This window comes from Pongo pygmaeus, chromosome 1, assembly GCF_028885625.2.
Source record: "Pongo pygmaeus isolate AG05252 chromosome 1, NHGRI_mPonPyg2-v2.0_pri, whole genome shotgun sequence".
NCBI lineage: Eukaryota > Metazoa > Chordata > Mammalia > Primates > Hominidae > Pongo > Pongo pygmaeus.
Window position 1 is genome coordinate 120,132,153 of NC_072373.2, and position 26,533 is coordinate 120,158,685.

Consider the following 26,533-nt stretch of genomic DNA (forward strand, 5'->3'; position numbering starts at 1 on the left):
ACATGTCAGTTTCTTGGGCACAATGATTACAATTTACTCTTGTATTTTCTTCAACATATACCAAATTTTACTTTATTTTTTGTGAGACGGGGGGTGTCACTATGTTGCCTAGACTGATCTCAAACTCTTGGGCTCAAATGATCCTCCTGCCTCAGCCTTCCAAGTAGCTAGAATTATAGCCACCATGCCCAGTTCCCAAATTTACTTCTTCTCCTTTTTTATTTTCCTCAAAAAATGAAGACAGAAATTTAAAATAAACACAGAAAACTCAATTGTGTCTGATATGGCACTCTTGACTTACGGGGTTTTAATCACAGGCTTAATGCCAATGCCACTACCACTGAATACTCTCCCAATCAATCATTTAAAAAAAAAGGCAGGTTTATGAATGCCACCAAAGTGTTGATCTAAGTAAGATGTGTACCTCCAATAAAATCTTTCATAACCCCTTACCTGTGTATTCTGGATAACAGATAGTTAACGGACTCCTCTTTATTTTTTCCTCAAAAAGGTCTTTCTTGTTAAGGAAGAGAATGATTGAAGTTTCTGTAAACCATTTGTTATTACAAATGCTGTCAAACAGTTTCATGCTTTCATGCATTCGGTTCTGAAAAAGAAATAAAGGATGATATGTCAGTAGCAAATAGTAAAAGTGGATTAACTTAATGAAAAAGACAAACCAACAAGTTTTGCAGCACTAAATGGCATTCACGGAAATAAGTCAAACACCAATAAGATAAAGTTGAGTGTCAGTCCTCATTTTTGTAATTTTTGGGGGAGAGGAGGTAGGAGGAAGGGCTGGCTAACATCCTTTCCACATACGCAATGTGGCTATAACATCTTTTTTAGAGTAATAGGGCACAGATCAAAAAAATTAAAGATACTAAGTTTTCGTTGAATGAGGAAATGGATGCAACAATCTTCCTAATTTTTCCATTTCCTAGCTACATTAGACAGGCTTTTTACCAGAAGCTCCAACATACCATCTCCTCGTCCTCAGCCAGAACAAGGTCATAATCACTGAGGGCCACACAGAAGATAATTGCTGTCACTCCCTCAAAACAGTGAATCCACTTTTTTCGTTCTGATCTTTGGCCACCTACATCAAACATCCTGCGCAAGGGGAAAGAAAGCAAATTCAGCAAGGTCACACATACACCTTTCCCCAAACTGAAATGATTAGGAAACTTCCCACTATTACATATTCAAAACTTCATTTATAATAGAAGACAAAGAATAGATTAAATGCAGTCAAAATAATTATCCTGGCTAAAAGTACAAGACAACATGAGAAAATAAAATTTGTGAATAATCTAGATTCTCATTTTAGATAGTTGAGCCTCCTCTCTATCAAAGCTTGTACCAGATGTGTGAAAAGTCAGCAGAATAAGCACTGAAATGGATTAAAGGAAGGAGGGGAAAAGACAGGAAAAGCAAAGAGCTAAATAATACAGTTTGAGATAATAATAATAATGGTATATTTATTGAGTGCTTACCATGGTGCCAGACACTACTACTAAACATCTTAACTCATTTTGCCCTTGTAACACTCCTAGAAGTACTATTATTATTATCCCAATTATACAGATAAAGAAACTGAGGCACATTCAATGTTAAATGATTTGCTCAAAGGTACACTACTAACAAACAGGGACTGGGGATCTGAACCTAGGCACTCTAACTCCAGCACCCATGTTCTGACTCTCAAAATGGTTTGCCTCTAAATGCCCTATCTGCACTCTGCTTCCATAACTTCTCCCTATTAAGTTTGTTTTCCTTACCTTAAAAAAAATATATTGGAGATTAATTGTAAAAACAAATAAATTATATTTTTATGGTAGGATTCTATGAACCCAATAACTAAAAAACAGCCTTGACCAATATTTCCAAAGTCCGAGTCTTACTTAAACCTAATTAATAAAAACAAAGTCTCAACTGTTCACAAACTTTATGTTACACTTCAGATTAGTTTTAGTCCAATACTGTCTTCTGGGTGACTTACTTGGTATTCTGAGTCAACTGCTGCACTTCTATCAACAGCATCCTCAACTATCTCCTATAGTAAAAAGAAGATCTGCACTGCTTTGTGTTTTAGCTGATACTTAGGTCTAATGACATACACATGCAAATTGTTACAATTTTTAAAGGCTAAACTCTGCAAAACTGGTTTAATGTATAAGATCTATAGTGACTAGAGGCCTACATTTTCAGAGATGTTTTCCCCCAGAAATTGAAAGAAATAAGACACAGTTGGTGATTTCTCAATGTATGCTTGAAAGGAATTATCTCTTTATGACCCAACTCTTCCTTTGGGTTGATCTTGTACAATTCTTTTTGACCTTTGGTCATGACACCTGAAATGATGTAATCACAAGTTGGTTTTAATATAGGGTCATAATACAGGTTTTAGGAAGGCTAACATCATATATTTCACCATGGAGGTCTCAAGGGGAGACACACCAGTAACTTCAATTTACTCCCCCATTTTCTTCTACAAAGTCTCTATAACACTGTGAAGTTCCAAGGTGGGCTTTTAGCACATATTAACATTTACAATATCATTCACTAAGAGATCAACATTTTATAAACATTACCTCATTAACTGAGAGGCAAGTAAGCAATTACACAATGCCTTGCATATGGTAGATGCTCAATAAATGTTTGAATAAATGGATAGTAGTTTTGCCTAGAGAGAAGAGGAAAAGGAAGAAATGATAGTACTTCATAACAAGATATCTACATGCCAACAATCAAGTAGGTGTGGCACCTTAATTAGATCTGGCTATTGATCATGGCATAAAAAGACAGGACAGTTAGGATTTGCCTAACTAAAGACTGATCTATATAACAACACCAATAGGAAAGTTTCCAACACTAAATAATGATCACAACTTTTAATTATAAGTAGATTACAAACCTTATACAAAGAAATCTCATTCTTATGGTCTCACGAGTGATAATCCATGTGGTCTTTGCTGCTCTTGCTAAATAAATTCATCAGTACTAAAGATAAACAGCAAGTCTATTCTAAAAGCATTCATGGCTGAACTGCTATTTTCCTGCACCAGGAAAAAAAATCTAGTTTGGTGTATTAGGATTTCAAGACCCCAACTGGTATCTAGTAATATGTAAACCCTATGCGGATTTCACAAATCCTGTGGAACAGTTGTTTTCAGAGAAAAAACTGAGAGGATTTTAGGTAGTAGTTACATCTGTATGCAATAATACCAAACATCACATCCTACATATAAGCATAATGACATAACTAAAGAACACATGGTATATTGAAGGGGAAAAGTTTACTCCTAATCTCAAAGGTCACAAAAAAAGAAAATGGGAACCAAAAAAACATTTCTAATATTTATACACAGAGACAAGCTGAAGCTTGTTTTAGAATTACTAATGTTGCTGGGTGTGGTGGCTCACACCTGTAATCTCAGCACTTTGGGAGGTGGGCGGATCACGAGGTCAGGAGATAGAGACCATCCTGGCTAACACGGTAAAAGCCCATCTCTACTAAAAGTAAAAAAAAAAAAAAAAATTAGCCGGGCGTGGTGCAAGGCGCCTGTACTCCCAGCTACTCGGGAGGCTGAGGCAGGAGAATCACTTGAACCCGGGAGGCAGAGGTTGCAATGAGCCGAGATCGCACCACTGCACTCCAGCCTGGCGACAGAGCAAGACTCTGTCTCAAAAAAAAAGAATTACTAATGCTAATGAGAAAGTTATTTGTATTAGAATACTAGAATTTTCTCTCTCTAAAACAATCACAGTTGGGCTGGGCACAGTGGCTCACACCTGCAATCCCAGCACTTTGAGAGGCTGAGGCAGGAGAATAGCCTGAGCCGGGACAATAGCCTGAGCCCGGAGAATAGCCTGAGCCCAGGAGTTTGAGACCAGCCTGGGAAATAAAGAGAGATCCTGTCTCCACATAAAATTTTTTTAAAACATTAACCAGGCACAGTGGCATGAGCCTATAGTCCCAGCTACTTGGAAGGCTGAGGCAGAAGGATCACTTGAGCCCAGGAGGTCAGGGCTGCAGTAAGCCGTGATCACACTACTCCACTCTAGCTTGGATGACAAAGTACGACCCTGTCTCTAAAAAAATAAAATTTTAAAAACAAACCAAAAAAATCACTGTTTATATGTCATCTTACCAACCCAAAATACCTCTATCCCCAAGTCTATTTTCCATTCTGCACTGTATTAAGAAGTTAATTGTACATGACACTATGCACCAATTACTTCAAGAGCCATGACAATACTTGCTCCATTCCATTCAACTTGAAGGGAAATTCAAACCAATAAGAAGTGACACTGGTGAGAAAAGCATTTCTATTTTAAATCAAAATGGCAAAACAAAACCATGTAACTAACCAAAAAAAAACTGGTTTTCATGTTTAATATTGTTATCCTATTAAACATTCAATATCTGTTTTGGTGAGTCTAACAAAAAAGCAGCTGAAAAGAATAAAATTAAAACAAACCAGTTATCACAGGAAAAATTTTACTGGGAGGCAAGTTAAATTTATTTTTGAATTTAAATTCCTCTAAATGGACACAAACATTTGACGCTATTTGGAGAAACAAGAGATGTTTGAGCCCCCATTCAGTTAAAATATTCAAACAATGCTGATAAATATGTTAAGTTTAAACCAAGGAATACTGCCCAGAGAAATTTTACTCTGATTAAGAGATGGTAAACTAAAATGAAAGATACTTGTATTTGGCACACCTAGCAAAAAGGCTAATGACTTACTTGAAGTATAGGTCTTTGAAGGTGAAATGTGTTTCTACAATGCCTGTGGTCTTCACTCTCGTCCGAAGAACATCTTGCTGAGTTGGAATGTAGTTAGACTGGGATATTCTATCCAGATCATTTAGATAACTAAATAAAAGACACGTTTACTTTTACTTGGTGAAGCCAACCATGTGCATAGCAAATGAACAGACTAAATTAGTTCCTATTTAAACCTGTTACTAGTTACTAAGTGGCAAAACAGAATCAGATCTTCAGTATCATAGAAATGATAAGAAGCCAGGCATGGTGGTTCACACCTGTAATCCCAACACTCTGGGAGGCCAAGGCAGGAAGGTCACTTGAGGCCAGGAGTTCAAGACCAGCCTGGGCAACATAAAGAGACCCCTGTCTTTACAAAATATTTTAAAAATTAGCTAAGCATGGTGGTGCATGCCTGTAGTCCTAGCTAATCCTCCTACCCTTGAGTGAAGCAGGAGGATCACTTGAACCCAAGAGGTCAAGGCTGCAGAGTGCCACCGTACACCAGCCTGAGTGACAGAGTGAGACCCCCGTCTCTTAAAAAAAGAAATAATAAGAAAAAATATGAATCCAACATAGTACAATTAAAGTATACAGTCTATATACATTAACAAAATTAGGTTTTTTTGTTTTATTTTGTTTTGTTTTTTTGAGACAGAGTCTCACTCTGTCACTCGGGCTGCAGTGCAGTGGTGTGAACTTGGCTCACTGCAACTTCCGCCTCCTGGGTTCAAGTGATTCTCCTGCCTCAGTCTCCTGAACAGCTGGGATTACAGGTGCCCGCCACTACGCCCAGCTAATTTTTTGTATTTTTAGTATAGATGGGGTTTCACCATGTTGGCCAGCCTGGTCTCAAACTCCTGACCTCAGGTGATTCATCTGTCTCAGCCTCCCAAAGTGCTGGGATTACAGGCGTGAGCCACCGCGCCCGGACACAAAAGTAGGTTTAACTCTACAGAATTAAATTGTGAAGGTCAATTTAAAAAATTAAAACAATAGGAACAGGAAATGTTCTTACTAAAGAAAAATTCCTGAAATGTAATACTAAATCAACTGTGTACTGTATAATACCAAAACCAAACTATACCAAAAGTCCTCAGACGATTAAACTTAACAGGTCATGTGTGTTTAACCATTTGACAGGACATTAGAGAATGGTGTTTGATTAACTAAAATTAAGAGAACTATAGTGAGTAAGAATATTTTCCGTTTCCTTTCAGTAAACAGAAGAGGTCTGGGGAGGTCTGGGGTTTTTTTTAATCTAAATCAAAAACAAATTGTAAATACCTCCAAAAAAATTAATTTGTTCAGGGAAATAATTAAAAGATTGCTTCAAAACTGTATTCTTTGCTGATTCCAGGCTAGAAAACTGATGAGCAGATGGCACCAACATAAGTGAATCATTAATGATCTATAAAACCAAAGACTATCACTAATGTAAAGAGGCAAGCTTAGATCAACAGTTATGAAAATCTCTATAAGCACATGTAGTTAGAGGATTCAGAGCTTTCTGAATGAATGATGAAAAAAAGCAATTATAATCTACCTTTGATGACCACTGGTAGAATTATTTAAGCTATCAATACCTGCAACTAAAATGTTATTAAAAGGTAGGCAAGAATCCTGAAACGTTTCTAAAGCCAAGTTCTCACTGAAAGAATAAGCAAGTTTTCAAATACAGTCATGTGCTGCATAACAATGTTTTGGTCAACAACAGAATGCATAAATGTATGCTAGTAATCCTGTAAGATTATAATGGAGCTGAAACACTCCTAGCCCCAGTGACATCATAGCCATTGCATTACCCTTTTATATGTTTAGAGATGTTGAGATACACAAATACTTACCATTATGTTACAATTGCCTACAGTATTTAGTACAATAACATGCTGTACAGGTTCATAGCTTAGGAGCAACAGGCTATACCATATAGCTTAGGTGTGTAGTAGGCTATACCATCTAATTCTGTGTACACATACTCTATGATGTTCACACAACGACAAATCACCTAATTCTGAAAAAATACATTTTTCAGAATGTATCCCTGTCCTTATGCACAGCCTGACTGTATCATTTAATTTCTTCTTGTAACAATTTAAGCTAGAATGATGATGTGAAAAGTAGGAAAACAGTAATATTGGAGAGAAAACCTTAATGCTTAAAAGTGCCCTCATCTAGTACAGAGAGAAATACAGATAATAAGTGCTCACCAGGCCCCGCTAAAGTACATTAAAAAAAAATACATTCTGGGCCAGGCACAGTGGCTCACGCCTGTAATCCTAGCACTTTGGGAGGCAGAGGTGGGTGGATCACGAGGTCAGGAGATCGAGACCATCCTGGCTAACACGTTGAAACCCCATCTCTACTAAAAATACAAAAAATTAGCCGGGCATGGTGGCGGGCGCCTGTAGTCCCAGTTACTCGGGAGTCTGAGGCAGAAGAATGGTGTGAACCTGGGAGGTGGGGCTTGCGGTGAGTGGAGATCGCACCACTGCACTCCAACTGGGCAACAGAGCGAGACTCCGTCTCAAAAAAAAAAAAAAAATACATTCTGAATCTAGGTTTCATAAATAAGTATATGCAAAAGAGGTAAAATAGGATAACACGTAATAGCTTAATATAAGTATTCATTACAAATTCTCTAAAACTATATTAACACTCAAGATAATATCCTTGACAAAAAGATACTTCAACTTCATTCCATGACTCAACCTTCTCTTCCTATACAAAGTCTACTATTGTGATCTGGCAAAAGATTTACTAGTGAAATCCATAGTGCGGCCCAGACACAGAGAGCTGGCTGCATAAAAAGGAATACCACAATTCTAATTTCCCTCTCTAGCTGGCTATCAGTGCCAAGCCCTTACACAGAGGGAACTTATGAGTTGGAACAGATTCAGAACCCAGCCACAACAGATGTCTCTCCTCCTTCACTTGCTTATAATAAAATGCCATGGAACTAATTTTGTGGTGCCAAGTCTCCCATTTACATTCCAAGAGGGAACTTTTTTCTCCAAATCATACAAATGACCAAGGGCTCTATAATCCTAAACTTAGATGATTTTTATAAAGTATCCTATAAACTTCTAAGAGTGTCTATTACTTAAACATTTCCTTAAGGATGGGTACTAAACTTTCTGTAGTGTCATCAAGTTATTCTCTGTTATAGTTTCACAGAGAAAAATTACTTACTATGAAGCAGAATCATTGAGCTGATATTCCCTGGATCTGCTGAAGCAAGCTTGTACCCCACCATCTCGCCATAACCGTTTAATCACTCCTGCTAGTTCTGGAGTCATGACTCCTTCTTCAGCACTGCCAGCTAAAACAAATAATTGCCGGGCATCATCCTGAAGAAAGCAGTTAAGAAAGAGACAGATGACTCTCCATTTCTTTAAGACTTGATGACAGTGTCTTTAAAATACACACACATTACATGTTATGTTAAAAGAGGTGTTGTTACAGAGACCTTTTCTGACAGGCCAGCATGACAGAATTTATAATTAAGTCTTTCCTTATTCTCATTTCACTACAGTTTTAAGTCCAGAACTGAGCTGAGGAATGATTTTACTTCCCCACCACTCCTCCACATACCACCATCCCCAGAAAAGATCATTTCTGGCCAGCCCACAAATCTCCATCCAGATTGCTAATAATTTTTGAGAGAAAAAAACTGGTTTATGAGACAGGATTATGTAAAACATTCCCATTCTATTAAAGGAAGCCTACAATAAAAATAGAAATAAAAAGACTAGCACATAAGAGGTAAAGTCTAAACACCTCAAAGGGAGTAAAACATTAATCAAGTTTAAGAAAAAAGTATTCTCTTCTTTGCCTTCAGCTCAGACAGTAGAACAAGAAGAGGAGATGGAGGCACTTAAGGAGTCTAGAAGCCTAATGGGAGAAATAAATCCCTCAGGGAAAGATTCAAATAGTTCCTAGATTTCCCTAAAGGAATAAGGAATAATAATAATGTTCTGAGAGAGGGAAAGGAAGGGAGCAGGAGGAAAAGAAAGTAACCATAACTTCATGAGTCATAGCCATAGTTTTCTTTATTTCTTTTTTTTGAGACGGAGTTTTGCTCTTGTCACTCAGGCTGGAGTGCAATGGTGTGATCTCAGCTCCTTGTAACCTCCGCCTCCGGGTTCTAGCAATTCTCCTGCCTCAGCCTCCCAAGTAACTGGGATTACAGGCATCTGCCACCATGCCCAGCTAATTTTTCTATTTTTAGTAGAGAGGGGTTTCGCCATGTTGGCCAGGCTGGTCTCGAACACCTGACCTCAGGTGATCCACTCACCTCGGCCTCCCAAAGTGCTGGGATTATAGGCGTGAGCCACCAGGCCCAGACATAGCCATAGTTTTCTAGGTGGTTATAGTTTTTAAACATAAAATATGTGAGGGAGAGGACAGAAATGGATTATGAGATTTTTATTGTTTTGCTTTATTCTACCCATCCCTACTTGTTGGTTTAAAACTAAGCACAGGTCTCACGGGATGATTTTCCCATCCATATCTAATATTTATCTACCTTGAGAGATTCCAAATAACTATAAAAATAAAAAATTTAAAAAGTATGTAACATGTAAAGAAAAAGTAAAGGAGAAAGGGGAGCAATCATTTGTATCTTAAGTAGTCATCAGGACAAATAAACTAACAAGCAAAAGTCATTTCAGACCACAGGTGAACTCACAACCAAAAACTCCAAAGACCTGTGAATTACCAGAACTTGTGCATCCATCTTAGCAAAACAAAACCATCCACGGTGCACTCAAATTATTTTTGCCAAACTCTGGGTCTCCAGCTCTAATGGTTTTCACCTAGTAATATTTCCTCCTTTATGATCCTTTCTTGTATTCTTTCTAATAATATTTAGGCTCAACCCACTCTCATTTAGCTTCTGAGATCAGGCGCATTCAGGGTGGCATGGCGGTAGACTAGGCTCAACTCTAAGAAACCTTAGCTGGTCGGGCACGGTGGCTCACACCTGTAATCCCAGCACTTTGGGAGGCCAAGGCGGGCGGATCACAAGGTCAAGAGATTGAGACCATCCTGGCCAACATGGTGAAACCCCATCTCTACTAAAAATACAAAAATTAGCTGGGCATGGTGGCGTGTGCCTGTAGTCCCAGCTACTCGGGAGGTTGAGGCAGGAGAATTGCTTGAACCCAGGAGGCGGAGGCTACAGTGAGCTGAGATGGTGCCACTGCACTCTAGCCTGGGCGACAGAGCAAAACTCCATCTCAAAAAAAAAAAAAAAAAAAAACCTTAGCTAAGATCTATATGCCCCTCCCTTTCTTTTCAAAGATAAAATTTTAAATAAATTAATGAGAAAAGTTGAAATATTAGACAAATTGGCAAACATACTCAGCAGTGAGCATGTCCTTCTACATATGCAAGGTATGGTGCTTTATCTAACATCTGAAGTCTTCATAATCCCCTAGTTCTGAAATTTGACCTATACCCATGCACGTATTCAAATAACCTTATTAAGCACTACTTAAAAAAAAAAAAAAAAAAAAACCATGACTCTAATTTTAAAAACTTCAAAAGAGAGGGAATTATTGCTACTTTTTTTGCTGTCCTGACTCTATAAATATTCTTTTAGGAGGAAACACTTTTTTCTTATCACTTAATTTCTTCCACTGACCTGCTCTTGCTTCCCCACAATAAACCCTCTCTAAAGGTCTACAAAGAGGTCCCTCTTGGCCGGGCATGGTGGCTCACGCCTGTAATCCCAATACTTTGGGCGGCCAAGGCAGATGGATCACCTGAAGTCAGGAGTTCCAGACCAACCCGACCAACATGGAGAAACCCTTCTCTGCTAAAAATACAAAAAAATTAGGCAGGCATGGTGGTACATGCCTATAATCCCAGCTACTCAGGAGGCTGAGGCAGGAGAATCACTTGAACCCAGGAGGCAGAGGTTGCGGTGAGCCAAGGTCACACCACTGCACTCCAGCCTGGGCAACAAGAGTGAAACTCTGTCTCAAAAAAAAAAAAAAAAAAAAGAAGAGGCCCCTCTTTACAATAAACTTCACACCTCCACACTTAAGCAGATGTGAAAAAGGAACCTATTCCACACCCAGCTCTATTTTTTTTCCATTCACACTCTCTAACCAACTATAAAAAACTAGAGTAGAGGCCAGGCACAGTGGCTCACACCTGTAATCCCAGCACTTGGGGAGGCAGAGGCAGGAATTCAAGATCAACCTGGCCAACATGACGAAACCCCATCTCTACTAAAAATACAAAAATTAGTCAGGCGTGGTGGTGGGCGCCCGTAATCCCAACTCCTTGGGAGGCTGAGGTAGGAGAATCACTTGAATCCAGGAGGCAGAGGTTGCAGTGAGCCGAGATCGTACCGTTAAACTCCAGCCTGGGTGACAAGAGCAAAACTCCGTCTCAAAAAACAAACAAACAAAAACACCAGAAGACAATAAGAGAGGAGCTATAAACATCAAACCTTACACACAGAAGGAAAAAAAAAAAGGCAACGTTTAAAAATTATAATATAGGATTACAGATTAGGTTGTGTGGACACCAGAAAGCTGAATGATTTAGGAGGCCTGAGAGGGACTAATGATGTCAACTGCATCTGGTGACACAGGAGTGTTAGGACCCAAAGATTAATGACAATTGATTTGATAATGGAAAGAAATGGGGCCAGGCACGGTGGCTCACGCCTGTAATCCCAGCACTTTGGGAGGCCGAGGCGGGCGGATCACAAGGTCAGGAGTTCGAGACCAGCCTGGCCAACATGGTGAAACTCCATCTCTACTAAAAATACAAAAATTAGCTGGGCGTGGAGGTGCGCGCCTGTAATCTCAGATACTCAGGAGGCTGAGGCAGGAGAATCGCTTGAACCTGGGAGGCGGAGGTTGCAGCGAGCCATTGCATTCCAGCCTGGGCGACAGGGCGAGAGTCCGTCTCCAAAAAAGAAAAAAAGAAATGAAAGGGTAGGGAGATAAATAAAGGAAGACAGACGGCGGGGAATAAAATTAAAGAGGGAAAGAGAAAAGGGACAAACTAAAAGAATAAATAACTGAGACAGAGAAAAAACCAACAGAGAGAAGGAAGAGAATAAATACAGTACTACTGACCAGTTACCAGATACAACAAATACAACAGAGAAGTAGAGTTAGGTGATAGGCAGAAATGAGAAAAGGGAGGAAGAAAAAATAAGACCACAGATAGAACTGGTATAAAGAAGAAAAAGAGGAAAAGAAGGAAAGAAAAGCAGGGGGTGAGAGAAGGAATAGGAAAGGGTAAGACAAGGATAAAGGCTTTATTTTTGCTTGACTGCCAAACTTCCCTGCTCAGATGCATAGAAAAATAGTCTCTATGTGATATATTTCACAAAAATATAAAAGTCACATTCACATATTTTCTCTTATTTTTTGATACAAGTCTCTCATTTCACAATCCCTAATCTAGCTCTTCCTTTATGCCATTTCTAAGACACTTTCTAGTCTAACACTATCCAACTGTGACTACCCTTTCAGTATTTCCCCTCAACAATTTCCTATCTTTTTATCAAATATAAATTCGCATTTGATAAGTTGGAAGTGGCTTATAAGAGTTCCTAAGCAACTTCATAGACATATAGGTTTTGCCTTTCCAGGAGGACCTCCCAAATCATTTCCTTTTATTTCGCCATGGCACGTAAGTATGACACTCTGAACACAGCCAGTGAGTCCCTTAGATGTAGGAAATAATTCTATAATTTCCCAGCCTTCTCTGGATTTTAGCTGATAATAATATCAAAGATCTCCTGCCTTCATTTTGGCGCCCTCCCCAATGGCATAAAACATCCTAATTACACATGCTCTAATTTTATAAACTAGATCTTCAGGGTCCACTAAGTATAATTATAATAATACAACTTTTTAAATAGCTGACATGTGCAGGGCATTAAAGAATTATACTAGGGCATGTTATACTCCAATTCTATAGCCTAAGGTTCCATGTAGTATACAGTATTCTTGAATATCTAACTTAGATATTCAAGAATTTGGACTTAGTGCCCATGTCCTTACAGAATTTATTCTGGGAGACTGATTTTGGCCTTTAATCTGCACACCTCAGAAAGCACAGCTACATATCATGGCAACCTTTCTCTTAGATTATTTTAACGTACTATTATCAACTACTATAAAAGTCAACAGTGCTGTTAAAAAAGAAAAAAAAAGCAATTGAATACAACAGTTATCCCAGAAACCTACCGTGCACCCACAGAATCCCATTTCCTAGGCTCCTCTTGGGGTGGTTATATCTAACACCTGCTAAAGTAGATTGCTAACACTTCTCAAGTGAGCACAAAGTACTTTGCTACATTTTATCTTGTTGCTTAAATTCATTTCTCTAAAACATGAAGCAAAAATTTTGCTTAACTTAACTGTATCTGCTGAGTAAGAGCAAGTGAAGAGGAAATGAGAAACACTTACTGCCCTGGCAGCTTCCCCAAAGTCAATCTTTAGCCGTCCCATGGCTCTTATGATTGCAATGATGGACTGTATAGTATTGCTGTAGACAACTACTTTATACTGTTTACATTCATCCTCTGAATAGCCATCCTCATGAATGATTCTTTAAAACAAAGAAAACCACAAGTCAATACCATGGACCTAAAATGAAAAGATACTATGGACTTTATATGCATTAGGAGAAATCCTAGTCTAACAAAACGCCACATTCCAACTTACTTCATCTGTTTCACAATGGTGCTTTTACCAGATTCTCCAGCACCTGTAAGAAAAGAAAACCAGACTTTGAATTTCTCGGTAATCAACATAAAAGTATAATATCAACATGAATGATACTCTAGATTGATGAAAACCACGGGTCCTAGGGAAAATTTTGGTGAGGCTTTCATGTCTATCAAGAAAATGTATAGAGCTTCTCCACTACAGCATTTTGCTTTCTTTACATAACTCAGCAACCAAGTATAATTTATTGAAAGTGTCTTAGGGATTGCTTGGTATCATTTGTGTAAAATAGGCATATCCAAGGACAGATGGCAACATAAACTTTTGGAGGAACTCATTCGCTACGTAAAACATGATATAAACACTGAACATGGGCAAAAATGAAATGATTATTTTTTGGTCTATTCATTTTTATTAATTCCTCTGTTGCTGCCTGCCTACACCACAGAAATGTTCTGAGAGCAATACTATCAGTCACAGGACTAAAGATGTTTCAAATAGAAGCAGAGAAGACATTGTTCCTATCAATTTCTCACCATATGCCATCTCAAGACCACCCTGCCCTCCTTAGCCAGCTGGAATCACTTTAAACAAATGACCACAAATGTCAAGCTGGCCTTCTGACCTCCTTGACAAATCCACCTGCTAGATCTTCCCTAGTCAATTCATTTTCCTATCTTCCAAGATGCCTATATCACACCACCTCCTCGCTCTCAAATTTTATAAACCCCTTCCCACTTCTGACTCTCAACTGATGATCCTGCCCTACTTTTCCATAAAAATTAAAGCAATCAGAAAAAACTACATTTTCCCACAACGACATCTACCAGTCTATCTGTACCTCCATTAATATTCTCTACCTTCATCAATGGATGAAAAGTCTCTGCCAATGTTTTAAAATCAACTTCTCCCCTTATGCACCTTCATTTTACCTACTCAAGGTCATGGTGCTGCAATTTCCCATGATATTTCCCACATCTCACATATGATCAATTTTTTCTTTCCACTGGGTCATTCTCATCAGCATGCAAACTTACTATACTATTTTCCATCTTTAAATCAACACACATACACACCCCTAACTTTCCTTGACCCCACACATTTTCTTCTAGCTACCACAACATTTTCTCTATCCCTCTTTGCAGCAAAACTCCTCTAATGTGCCATCTATACTCAGTGCCTCCAATTTCGTAGATCCAATTTTGTCCTTCAGCTATGCTAATCAGGCCTTCATCCCCACCACTCTACTGAAACTACTTCTCAAGGTCTCCAAAAACTTCCATCTTGACAAACCCAGTTGGTCAATTCTTGGTGCTCATCTTAGCCTCTCAAGCAGAATTTGTCTAAGTTGAAATATTTTCTTCACTACGCAGGCTTCTAGCCAACACACCGTTCAGGTTTGATTCCTACTTCACTCCTCAATCTCCTCTCTCCAGTTTCTGAATTATTATTATTATTATTTTTTGAGATGGAGTCCCGCTCTGTAGCCCAGGCTGGAGTGCAATGGTACAATCTCGGCTCACCGCAACCTCCGCCTCCCAGGTTCAAGCAACTCTCCTGCCTCAGTCTCCTGAGTAGCTGAGATTACAGGCGCCCGCCACAACACCCAGCTAATTTTTGTATTTTTAGTAGAGACAGGGTTTTTCGACATATTAGCCAGGCTGGTCGCAAACTCCTGACATCAGGTGATCTGCCCGCCTCAGCCTCCTAAAGTACTAGTATTACAGGCGTGAGCCACCCCACCCAGCCCAGTTTCTGAATTCTAAAGGTTGTATTGCTTCAGGGCTCCCTCCTTGGCCCTTTTCCCTATCTAAACTCATTCTCTAAGTTATCTAGTCTCATGGTCTTTATTTTTTGGAGACAGACTCTTGTTCTGTCACCCAGGCTGGAGTGCAGTGGCGCAATCTTGGCTCACTGCAACATCTGCCTCCCAGGTTCAAGTGATTCTCCTGCCTCAGCCTCCTGAGCAGCTGGGATTACAGGCACGCGCCACCATACCCGGCTAATTTTTGTATTTTTAGTAGAGACGGGATTTCACCATGTTCGCCAGGCTGCTCTCGAACTCCTGGGCTCAAGCGATCCACCTGCCTCAGCCTCCCAAAATGCTGGGATTACGGAAGTAAGCAATCGCACCCAGCCCTAATCTCACGGCTTAAACACTATTCAAAAACTGATCCTAACAGTTAACATCTAGTGAGTACCCTTGGCCACACTGTTCTAACCACCTTGTTTGTAATAACTAATTGAATCCTCACAATAACCCTATGAGGTAGACATTATTACCCCCATTTTACAGATAAGATAAATGATGCACACAGATGTCAAGTAACTTGCCTATAATTACACAGTTAGTAAGTGGCAGAACTGAAATTTGCATTCACAGTTTGGCTCCAAAGCTGGTGTATACTGCCTCTATACTAATGATTTCCAAATTTAGATCTCTAATCTTGGCTTCTAACCTTGGCTCCAGATTCATATATCTAAACCATCTACCTGATATTAGATTTCTAGTAGGTATTTAGATTTCACAAACCTAAGATGCTCAAAACTGAGATACTGATTCCCCAACTCACTCTCACCTCTAAACAAACCCTGCTCCTCCCTCAGTCTTCTCATTCCAGTAAATGGCACCAACATTCACCAGTTGCTCAAGCCAAAAATGTTAAGTGACATGTGACTAATGTGCAGATAAGACAAGGATGCCAGTGCCAATCTGTATATTAAATATTAGTAAAGCTTAATTTTTTAAATAAAGCAATATAAATAGTTAATATAACAGTTTTAACAGTTTGTTCCTGCACATTGGAAACCATGGGCCTAGATCACTGCAAAAGCTTCCTAAATAGTTCAGTGCTTCAGACCTTGCCTTTTCTAAAGCCAGTTTGCCAGTAAGTAGGTGGAATAAACTTTGTAAAATGTAAATTAGATCTTGTCACACAATCTTCAATTATACTCAAAATCCATGGGCATTATGGTGCAATATACTCTGGCCCCTGCCTACCTCTTCACTCTCATCTCTTGTTACTCTCCACTTTGTCCTCACAGCTCTTGTCAGACCAGCATTCTTGCTTTTCCTCCAACATACCAAACCGGTTCTTACTGAGTTAGGTCCTGACTCTGTCTTTCCTGTCTTTGCCTGAAGTAAGTTTTGCAAGATTTTCTTCCTCACAGGAACAGCCTTTTCTGACTAATCTATCTAAATAGCTCCCACCCCATCACAGTCTCTCCCCTTATTCTGTGTTATATTTTTTCATAGCATTTACCACTTCTTCACATGACAGATTAGCTCATTTCTTATCTTCCCCACTAAAATATAAGCTCCATGAAAGCTTATTCATCCCTGCATTCCCAGGGCCTTAAACTGGTCATGACATAAATTATCTACTCAAATAAATATTACTAAACAATGAATAATATTTAGTAACCATGATTCTTTACTAAATATTTCTCAACTTTACTAACCAAAAGTTAATTAAAATCCAAATATAAAAATTCTAGACAACTACATTCTTACAGAATCAAAAGGTACATTTATATATGACCTTGTCTTATTACATAATCGATAATCAGGGTAGTACTAAATAGTTAATATTCAAGTAGCACATAGTGACTTTCTTAGGATGCTGTTACAAAAAGGTGAATCCTCTCATTCATATCTAAAAAATCCAATGATTCTACTCTGGGAAGAAAATACAAATGCATACCAGTTATATTTTAAACTGCTTAAAAGACAGAATTCCCAGATTATCCATAGTAACAAGAGCTACTAAATTAAGAAAAGTTGAGATTAATGAAATAATGTGTACCATTCTTTTATATATTGAAAACCACATTTCCATCATTCATGTGAGATTATCTTGAATGAAATAATAAATCCATTAATCTCAGAATCAATTTCTACCTATCTCATTAATCCTACCCTATGGATGCGCTGATTTAAAAAAAAAAAAAAAACCCTCTGTTGCCCTACCTCTCTCACATTTTTCCAAGGCTCCCTGAGAAAATGTCAGTTTGCCTTTCCCTTTATTATCACACTAATATCTTCTCCCAAGCTTCCAGTTCCATCTCAGGGGCACTATTTTTAAAACCATCAGTTTATCTAATAATTCTCCAAATTACTGAAGCACTGTCTATAACCATTTCTTATTAGGTCTGGGCTCTTCACCTCAACTCTCTGTGCTCCATTGTTCTAGCAGTAAGCTCCCTTTTCACAACATCTCTTTGTTGCGTTTTCCCCAAGCTGCTTCCTATGTTCCATCTCCCTACCCCACAACACATGTGGTGTTTGGAACTTCCTAATTTTATCTGCATCTTTTATCTATCTTTCTTCAAAAATTTATCACAAGTTTAAGGAGAGATTCAGTTGCCCATCTTCAATACACCAGGGAAGTAATAGTTGAAATACAAAGAATGGGAAGATGCAAAGGATACTGCAAAGACAGCATCTATGGCTTGGAAAGGGAGGAACTGAAGAGGACTCTGTATGCAGAAGGGATGGAACTATGCAGGGGGTTAGGATACACAGGGGAGAAAAAGTTGGAAAGGTCCCAGAAACAGGAGGGAATAGGATCCATTCAACATAGAAGCTTTATCCTTTAAAGGATATCCTATATAAGTAGGAGAACAGGATGAGAGGCGCAGTCATGGAGATTTTTGAGAATAAAAGGAGGAAGGAAGCCATGTTAGTCTCATTCTCAATAAAAGAGGCAAGGCAATCTGCAGAGAATAAAGGGAGAGGATTAATTTAGAAAACTATCTGGGGACAGGGAATGGTTGGTTCACACCTATAATCCCATCACTCTGGGAGGCCAAGGCAGGAGGATCACTTGAAGCCATGAGTTCAAGACCAGCCTAGGCAACATAGGCAAACCTCATCTCTACCAAAAAAAACAAACAAGAATAACACAAAAAATTAGCTGGGCCTGGTAGCACACACCTGTAATCCCAGCTACTTGGGAAAATCTCTTGAGCCCAGGAGTTCAAGGTTGCAGTGAGTTACAACTGCGCTACTGCACTCAAACCTGGGCACAGAGCAAGACCTTGTCCTGGCAAACAGAAAAAGAAAATCATCTTGTTTATCTACAGTTTGGATACATAATCATCAACACTGTTAGACCAAAAAAAAAAAATTCACTAATATGTACTCTAATGTAGAATCACTGTATTTACCTAAACATGGGGTTTTGTTTGTTTGTTTGTTTTTTGTTTTGAGACAGAGTCTTGCTCTGTCACCCAGGCTGGAGCGTAGTGGCACAATCACAGCTCACTGCAGTCTCAATCTCCTGGGCTCAAGCAATCCTCCTCCCTCAGCCTCCTGAGTAGCTGGGAGTAGCTGGGACTACAGGTGCACACCACCATGCCTGGCTAATTTTTTTTTTTTTTTTTAGTAGAGATGAAGTCTCACTATGTTGCCCAGGCTGGGCTCAAACTCCTGAGATCAAGTAATCCTCCTGCCTCACCTCCCAAAGTGCTGGGATTACAGGGGCGAGCCACTGCACCCGGCCACATGTTCTTAATTGTATTTTTAAAAAGATCTCTGAGCAGGTACCAGAGCATATGCTCTCCACCCCTCAATAACATATATTACATTATGGGTATGCAAAGTGAGAGAAGGTGATAATGTCTTTAAGATAATTTTTAAACAAGGCCCCAAGTGATTGGAATTTGGAACTGCTAAAACAAATAAACCATTATCACATATGAGCAAACTCGTTCAGCTCACATACAAAGTGATTTTAAAAATTAACCCTGACAGATGGCTAATTCCCAAAAAAAAAAAAAAACACTATCCCCTGAGTCCTTCTCTTTTTTCTTTCATTTGACTAAAGCCAGTCCAAAGAAGGTACGTGAGTATACTATGTGAATTTCTATTTCTGTGCCTTCAAGCATAATGAATTTCCTCATCTGAATGGGGGTCAATAAAAAATGCTTAAAACAGTGCCTGACACATAGTAAATGTTCCATAAATGTTAGCTAGCTATTATTTATGAATGCCATTTCCAATGTTGAGAATATCACCAAGTAATGTTAACGCCTCGCAAAGTTTCATTTAGTAATAACAACTTGGATACTGATGTTGGTTCAAAATTCCAGTAAAAATGGTGTAACTATTTAGCAGTGGTTTCATAATAATAAAATCCTAGATAGAATCTGAATTCACACACTTAAACTGAAACTTATAACCTAAAAGTTACAGCAAACTATAATATATCAGAGCATTAGTCGTTTTCTTCACCTTATCCTGAAGAACAAAAATATTCTCTTCCTTAAATGTATTTTCAGCCCCAGATATTCCTGTCTACTATCGCCTCTCCTTTTCATCCATTTATACCTCTATAGCTTTTCCTTGAACCTTCCTCACAGGTCTCTCTGCACCACTACCACCTGAGATAGCAGTTATTCCAGGGGTACCTGAAACATCTCCTCTTCCTTTTAAATACTGGTTTCTATAGAGAAATCTTAAAATGTTTAATAACAGGATTATAATTATAGTCCCTCTTCCAGAGGTCTGGACAGCCAAGTCCCAGTATGGCACTATTTTTAGATAACCTTCTAGTCAGTGCTAGACCAAGACTTCTCTTCTACGGGCCCCCATTATCAGACATATAGGAATATATGACCAAAATAGGCACAGACAGCCCCTCCCTCATGGCAGGCTGAAAGCTTGATCAGCAAATAAAATTGATTTTTTTGCTAACTTATTCTCACCTTTCATTTACAACAGGAAAGAAAAAAGAATTGTGAGTATCTACAACTAAAGATCATAGGAGCAAGTCCATACTATTTCCAATAGGAGTACCTACTGCTCCCGGTTGATTCCTTTTAGTAACAGGTATAAGTATGTAACTCTAAAAATTCAGAGTAAGGTTATAAATGACATTTCAGGCCGGGTGTGGTGGCTCATGCCTGTAATCCCAGCACCTTGGGAGGCCGAGGCGAGTGGATCACCTGAGGTCAGGAGTTCGAGACCAGCCTGGCCAACATAGTGAAACCTCGTCTCTACTAAAAATACAAAAAATTAGCCAGGTATGGTGGCGGGCACCTGTAATCCCAGCTATTCAGGAGGCTGAGACAGGAGAATCGCTTGAATCCAGGAGGTGGAGGTTGCAGTGAGCCAAGACCACGCCATTGCACTCCGGCCTGGGCAACAAGAGCAAACTCCATCTCAAACAAACAAAAAAGAATGACATTTCATTCAAATGGCTTTTCAAGGTACTACACTTAATTAAAAAACCAGTTGCTTCTTAGTTCAATAAAAGAAAAAGCTAGAAGAATAACAGATAGGAAAAACATCACTGAGCAAATAAAAAAAATTTTTTTTCAACAAACATATCTCCTACATGCCTGAAAATGCTGAATATGGTGACTTCAAATACAAAAAGTTTATGGACTTTACGGTCTGGTGGGAGAAGTTACATATCTATTTTTCTTGTGAAATTACTAAGTTTCCTTAGCCTACAATCTTAAAATAGTTTTTCAGCCAGCCCAATATCCCTCTAAACATGACAAGCCTCTATATATGCTATAAGCATCCGTGAAACCCCTATTCAACTCAGACTTCAACTCCTTGCTGAAGCCCTCCTCATTCATTCTGAACAGTTATCACTTCCACCCTGGTGGCTGGCATAGATTATTCCCTTTGACCATCAGTTCAAGAGGTTAATTTCCAAAACTAGCCCCCAAACTGTCCTTCCCAGCCACCTCACTTCATTTTATCTCTAGCCAGCTCTGGCTACTGTAAAAAAAAAATATTTGACTATATTCCTAGCTCCTAATCTCCTTGCTTCTCATAAGCTGCTAATTGGTTTTCTTGATTTTGATTAAAATAGTAATGAAACCCTTCCTGCCACAACCTGAAAACCCTTCCATATCTATGTAATTCTCCCTCAAGGGCACCCTGACCAGGCTCAACCCAGCTGTACAGGGTAATGTCATACACTGTTACATTAGTACTTGGTCAAATTATTGTAATTATGCGGGTTTGTGCCTGTTTAGGACTCCACTAGCCCTAAGCTCAAAGCACAATCCTTGAAAGCACAAAATTGTGATTTCTTTTTGTGCAACCCCCGCCAATCTAGAGCAAAATCTAGGACAGAGTAGGCATTTAATGACTATCTGTGAAATGAATGGCTTGAGTTTCTATAATATTCAGTGGTTGCTTAATAACATTAATCACAATGCCAGATGCAATGGATGGAATCTTCAACGTAGGTAGTTAACAGAAACGGAAGAGTTCCATTCCTATGCTATCTTTATTCAGCCTCACACCCACTCTTGGCCCTTCAACTCTCATCCCATGACTATACTGACAATAAATTTGGACTCACTCACTAGCCTCACTCTCTTCTAACCTTACTCTCAAACCCTTGTCCTAGCTCCCCTGTGCTCATCATCTCATTCTATCCCTAACACCTAGAAGAGTATATAAAACATAGTGAGCACTCATTTATTATTTGTTCAGTGAAATTATGAATGAATTATCTTTTTTTTTGAGACGGACTCTCACTCTGTCGCCCAGTGGCACAATCTCAGCTCACTGCAACTTCTGCTGCCCGGGTACAAGTGATTCTCTGTCTCAGCCTCCCAAGTAGCTGGGATTACAGGCGCCTGCCACCACGACAGGTCGATTTTTTTTGTAGTTTTAGTAGAGACGGGGTTTCACCATCTTGGCCAGGCTGGTCTTGAACTCTTGACCTCATGATCCACCAGCCTCGGCCTCCCAAAGTGCTAGGATTACAAGCGTGAGCCACCACGCCTGGCTATGAATGAGTATCTTAAGGATAAAAGAAGGCAGTGAGTTGTAACTGGAAGAGAGCTAATGGTTTTTCTTTGAAAAAGATTCTTCTAGGAAGCAATCACATACCAATTACCAAAAAGGCTTAAAGGGCACATAAGAAAATTTTGATAAAACTTAATTGACATATTAGAATTTCAGAACATCCGCCTGCCCATAATCTCTTCTATAAAAATCCCTACACTTCACTGCCTCAGTGGGAAATGGCCCACATGATCTAGGCCACATCCTTTCCTGTGACTGAATCGAGGGTAAATACCTAACACAGGAGTCACCTAGTCACAGGCTGTCGGGGGCCTATGTGACCTAGCTCTAAAAGATAAGCAGGACCAACTGGATTATCTGAGGAATCTGCACTAGGAGATACATGTGGAAAAAACCTAGGCTACCATTATAGAGCTTCACGCACAACAAAGTCACAAAGGAAAAGATTCAGAGGAAGGTTGGTCTGGAGAGAAGAGAATAGACAAATGTGCAGTGAGACTTAAAGGAGAGAGCTCACAAAAAAAGAGACATCAAGTAAGTGAGGAAACAGAATGAATGGGGAAAGGGCACCTTTGTTTTACAACAAAGGTTGTTGCCCTAGTTTAAAAAAAAAAAAACGGATGGGACCAAGGAAACAGAGAAAGAGACAGGGGAACAAGCAAAGGTAAGAAAGCAAAAAAATAAAATAAATAAAGTAAATAAAATAAAGGCAGAAATAGTGAAGCCAGCAAGAGGCAGAAACAGATAAAAAAGAGAAAACAGTCTGGCCAGTCTCAGAGCTGCATCAGTTCTTGCAGCCTGATTCTCCAGCTCTTCCTGTATTCCCACAAACACCTTTCTTTATTCTAACAATAACCTATCAACCCACCAACTTTTGGTCCTAGTTTGAATGAATTTTCTTTTCCTTGCCACCAAAAAAAAAAAAAAAAAACAAAAAAACTGAATGGAATAGGCTTTAAGGACATGAGAATTACCTTTTTTGCCTTTAAAACTTTAGGTTGTTTTTTATTAAATAAATATTGGATACATAAAAGGGAATACTTATAGCATATGTGTAACAAAAACATCTGTACACCTATTGTTCAGCATAAAAAATTAAACATTACCATTTATCTTTGAAGCAACCTATGTGTCCCTCCCAATATCAGTTACTGTTTCATTAAACAATTCCAGAGGGTAAAACATGTAATGACAGAGGGAGAGATGTTTTTTAAAAGCCCTAACAACCAAAATATGTCCATAACTTACATGGCACTATATGGTTTGTTCTGAGTTTCACATCCTTCACCAATTACATACATGGACAATAATCCTATCATTTTACAAGCATCATATACCATAAAGCAGAAAGTTAGTAAGCATTTTACATTCATAAATCATCTAAGGAAGGGTTGGCTTGAGTTTTTTTTAAAAAAGGCAGCTCACTCAGCTAAGCAGCTCTCCTCAAAATGTTATCACTTAAATGGGGAGAAGTACGTAGAGTTCCTTCCTTGCCTTTGATTGCTTAAGGGAGCAGTCATTTGTGAGCAAGGACAGGGATCATCCTCTGGCTGCCTCAACGGTTTTTGTTTGTTTGTTTGTTTGTCTTCTGAGACAGTGTTTTGCTCTGTCACCCAGGCTGGAGTGCAGTGGCATGATCTCAGCTCACTGCAACCTCTGCCCCGCCCCAGGGCTCAAGCGATCCTTCCCCCTCAGCCTCTGGAGTAACTGGGACCACAGGTGCACATCACCACACTGGCTAATTTTTGTATTTTTAGTAGAGACAGAGTTTCACCACGTTGCCCAGGCTAGTCTCGAACTCCTGAGCTCAAGTGATCCCAGGGTGCTGAGATTACAGGCATGAGCCACTGTGCCCAGTCTCAGTGTTCTAATTTTGGCCTTTGGTAAGTTTCTTTCTACTTATTTGAAAGCAGGGCAGCAAAAAGCCATTTTGAGGCTAACATTAAATTACATAGTATTTATACATGACATGACTGAAAACTATCTTTATTTAGAGTAAAAGGGAACAGAACTGACACAAGCAACTGTAATCCACAAACAATCCAAATATTTCATTTTAACCCACACAAATAATTATTCATTACACTGCAGATGTCCTCCAAAGTTAACTGCAATGCTAAATCATTTATCAAAGCACCTATATCCCCAAATTGTAAAATTTGGGCATTTAAAATGTTGAAATCATATTCCTCCCTACCTAGGGCCCTCTAACATCGATAGCAGCATAGAGCACGTTTCTACAGGTGTATTTAATCAAATGTAAATCAAACTACACTTTTAAAATTCACCAACAGCAAACACTACAAACTGAGTTGCCAGATAAGGATGCCTACAATTTCAATTTCCTTTACCATAATAAATGCTCATCAAAGCCGTTAAGCCAAAACCCAAAACAGTCTGGATTTCACATATGTATTTACTCCTACTTAATCTTTTGTTACAGCATGAATTAGTGGTGGAATGGCAAAAAAAAAAAAAAAAAAAAAAAGGCAGGTAATAAGAAGGAGAACAATGCAGTCTCTGGATGAGTTCCCCTAAATTTTATACACACACACATACCTTGGTATCCGCAGGGGATTGGTTCCAGGACCCCCCCAGGATACCAAAATCCACCAATGCTCAAGTCCGTCCCTTACATAAAATGGTGTAGTATTTTCATATAACCTACACACATTCTGCTGTACAGTTTAAATCCTCTCTAGATTACTTATAATACCTAATAAAATGTAAATGCTATGTAAATAGTTGTTATATTTTTTTATATTATTTTTGTCATATTATTTTATTTTTCCCAATATTTTTGATCTGCCATTGGTTAAATCCAGATGCAGAACCTACTCCATACGTGTGCATACATATTTTGTGTATGTATATATACACACACATATATTCATATATACACATACATACATAATACAGCTTAAAATACAGCCACCAAAAAAATTCACATAAACACTCTCCAAATCCTCTGCATATCTTTTCAGGCTCACCTTCTACACTCTTCCTGTACCAACCCTTCATTTCAATCAAATCTATTTGCTCACTCATGTTCTCGGTCTTTGTGCTTACTATTCCCTTTGTCTGGATATGCTTCTCTCCAGCCTCTGCCTTAAGAGTTCCTATCTAACTTTCATCCCAGCTTCTTGCTTAGTAAAATATTCTAAAAGGAAGAAACTTAAAAAAAAAGTTGCTATTTAATTTTCAAAGCCCATTTCAAATGTCACCTCCTCAGGGAGGGCTTCCCTGACATAAATGTCTCTCTCTCTCTCTCTTCCTCCTTACAAAATTGGCTATTCCTTCTGTAATCACATTTTATTGCCATAGTTTACTTGCATATCTTCCCTACTTGAACTGCTTAAGAATTCTGTATATTTCTCATTTATATCTCCAGGCTAGAAAATAAGTTAATAAATGAGCCTCCCACTGAACAGTGCAACAATGAAAACCAAAAAGCTTAATAAAAAGTAGCCTTGACTAAATGCAATGGTGTATCCTGGATTGGATCCTGGAGCAGAAAATTAGCGGGAAAACTGCCGAAATCTAAATAAAATGTGAAGTTTAGTTAACATTAAGGCACCAATATTAATCTCCGAGTGTTTACAAATCTACCATAGCTATGTAAGATATCAACATTAAGGAAAAACAGGTGTAAAGTATATAGGGACTCTGTACTATCTGCAACTTTTCTGTAAATCTAAAATTTTCCCAAAATTAAAACTTCGTTTTTAAAAAATTGAGTAGTCTAGAAAAAGTTGAAAGAACTACTTCAACTTTTGCTGGGGATATGAATGTGGATTTTAATTACAAACATAATAACAAAAATAGAGTAAGAAATATACTTTTCTTCTTAGAAGCAAAAGGAGAAAAGAAGCAAATTATTTTCAATACCCTGGAATGAACCAAAATTAAGACTGCACTATCCTAACACATACCTCAGGACTACATTACCTACATAAGTCATGGTCGTAGTTTTATCATTATATCAAACAAAGCCCTGTTTTGAAGTTAATGATTCCCAAGTTCTAACTTCAAGAAATACGGGGGAAAATGTTCTGTTAAAGATATGTCACTTTAAAACAACCCTTCAATAACTTATAAGATCCTAGGCAAAACTCACTTTCACATCAGCTCTTTAAGAGCAGTGAATCAGGTCAGATGCAGTGGCTCACACCTGTAATCCCACCACTTTGGGAGGCTGAGTTGAGAGGATCACTTGAGCCCAGAAGTTAAAGACTACCCTGGGCACTGTAGAGAGACCTCATGTCTACCAAA

At 38.8% G+C, this 26,533-nt stretch overlaps 1 protein-coding gene across 1 annotated transcript in view; it reads right to left on the reverse strand.

The window, feature by feature from the left end:
- GNAI3 (G protein subunit alpha i3) overlaps positions 1-26,533 on the reverse strand; it is a 46,313-nt gene that overhangs the window by 6,135 nt on the left and 13,645 nt on the right. Inside the window, exons 2-7 of the mRNA XM_054461917.2 lie at positions 13,480-13,522; positions 13,222-13,363; positions 7,970-8,127; positions 4,757-4,885; positions 984-1,113; positions 454-607 (exon numbers count right to left, since the gene is read on the reverse strand). Of these exons, the coding sequence (XP_054317892.1) occupies positions 454-607; positions 984-1,113; positions 4,757-4,885; positions 7,970-8,127; positions 13,222-13,363; positions 13,480-13,522 (756 nt within the window). The remainder of the gene's footprint in view (positions 1-453; positions 608-983; positions 1,114-4,756; positions 4,886-7,969; positions 8,128-13,221; positions 13,364-13,479; positions 13,523-26,533) is intronic.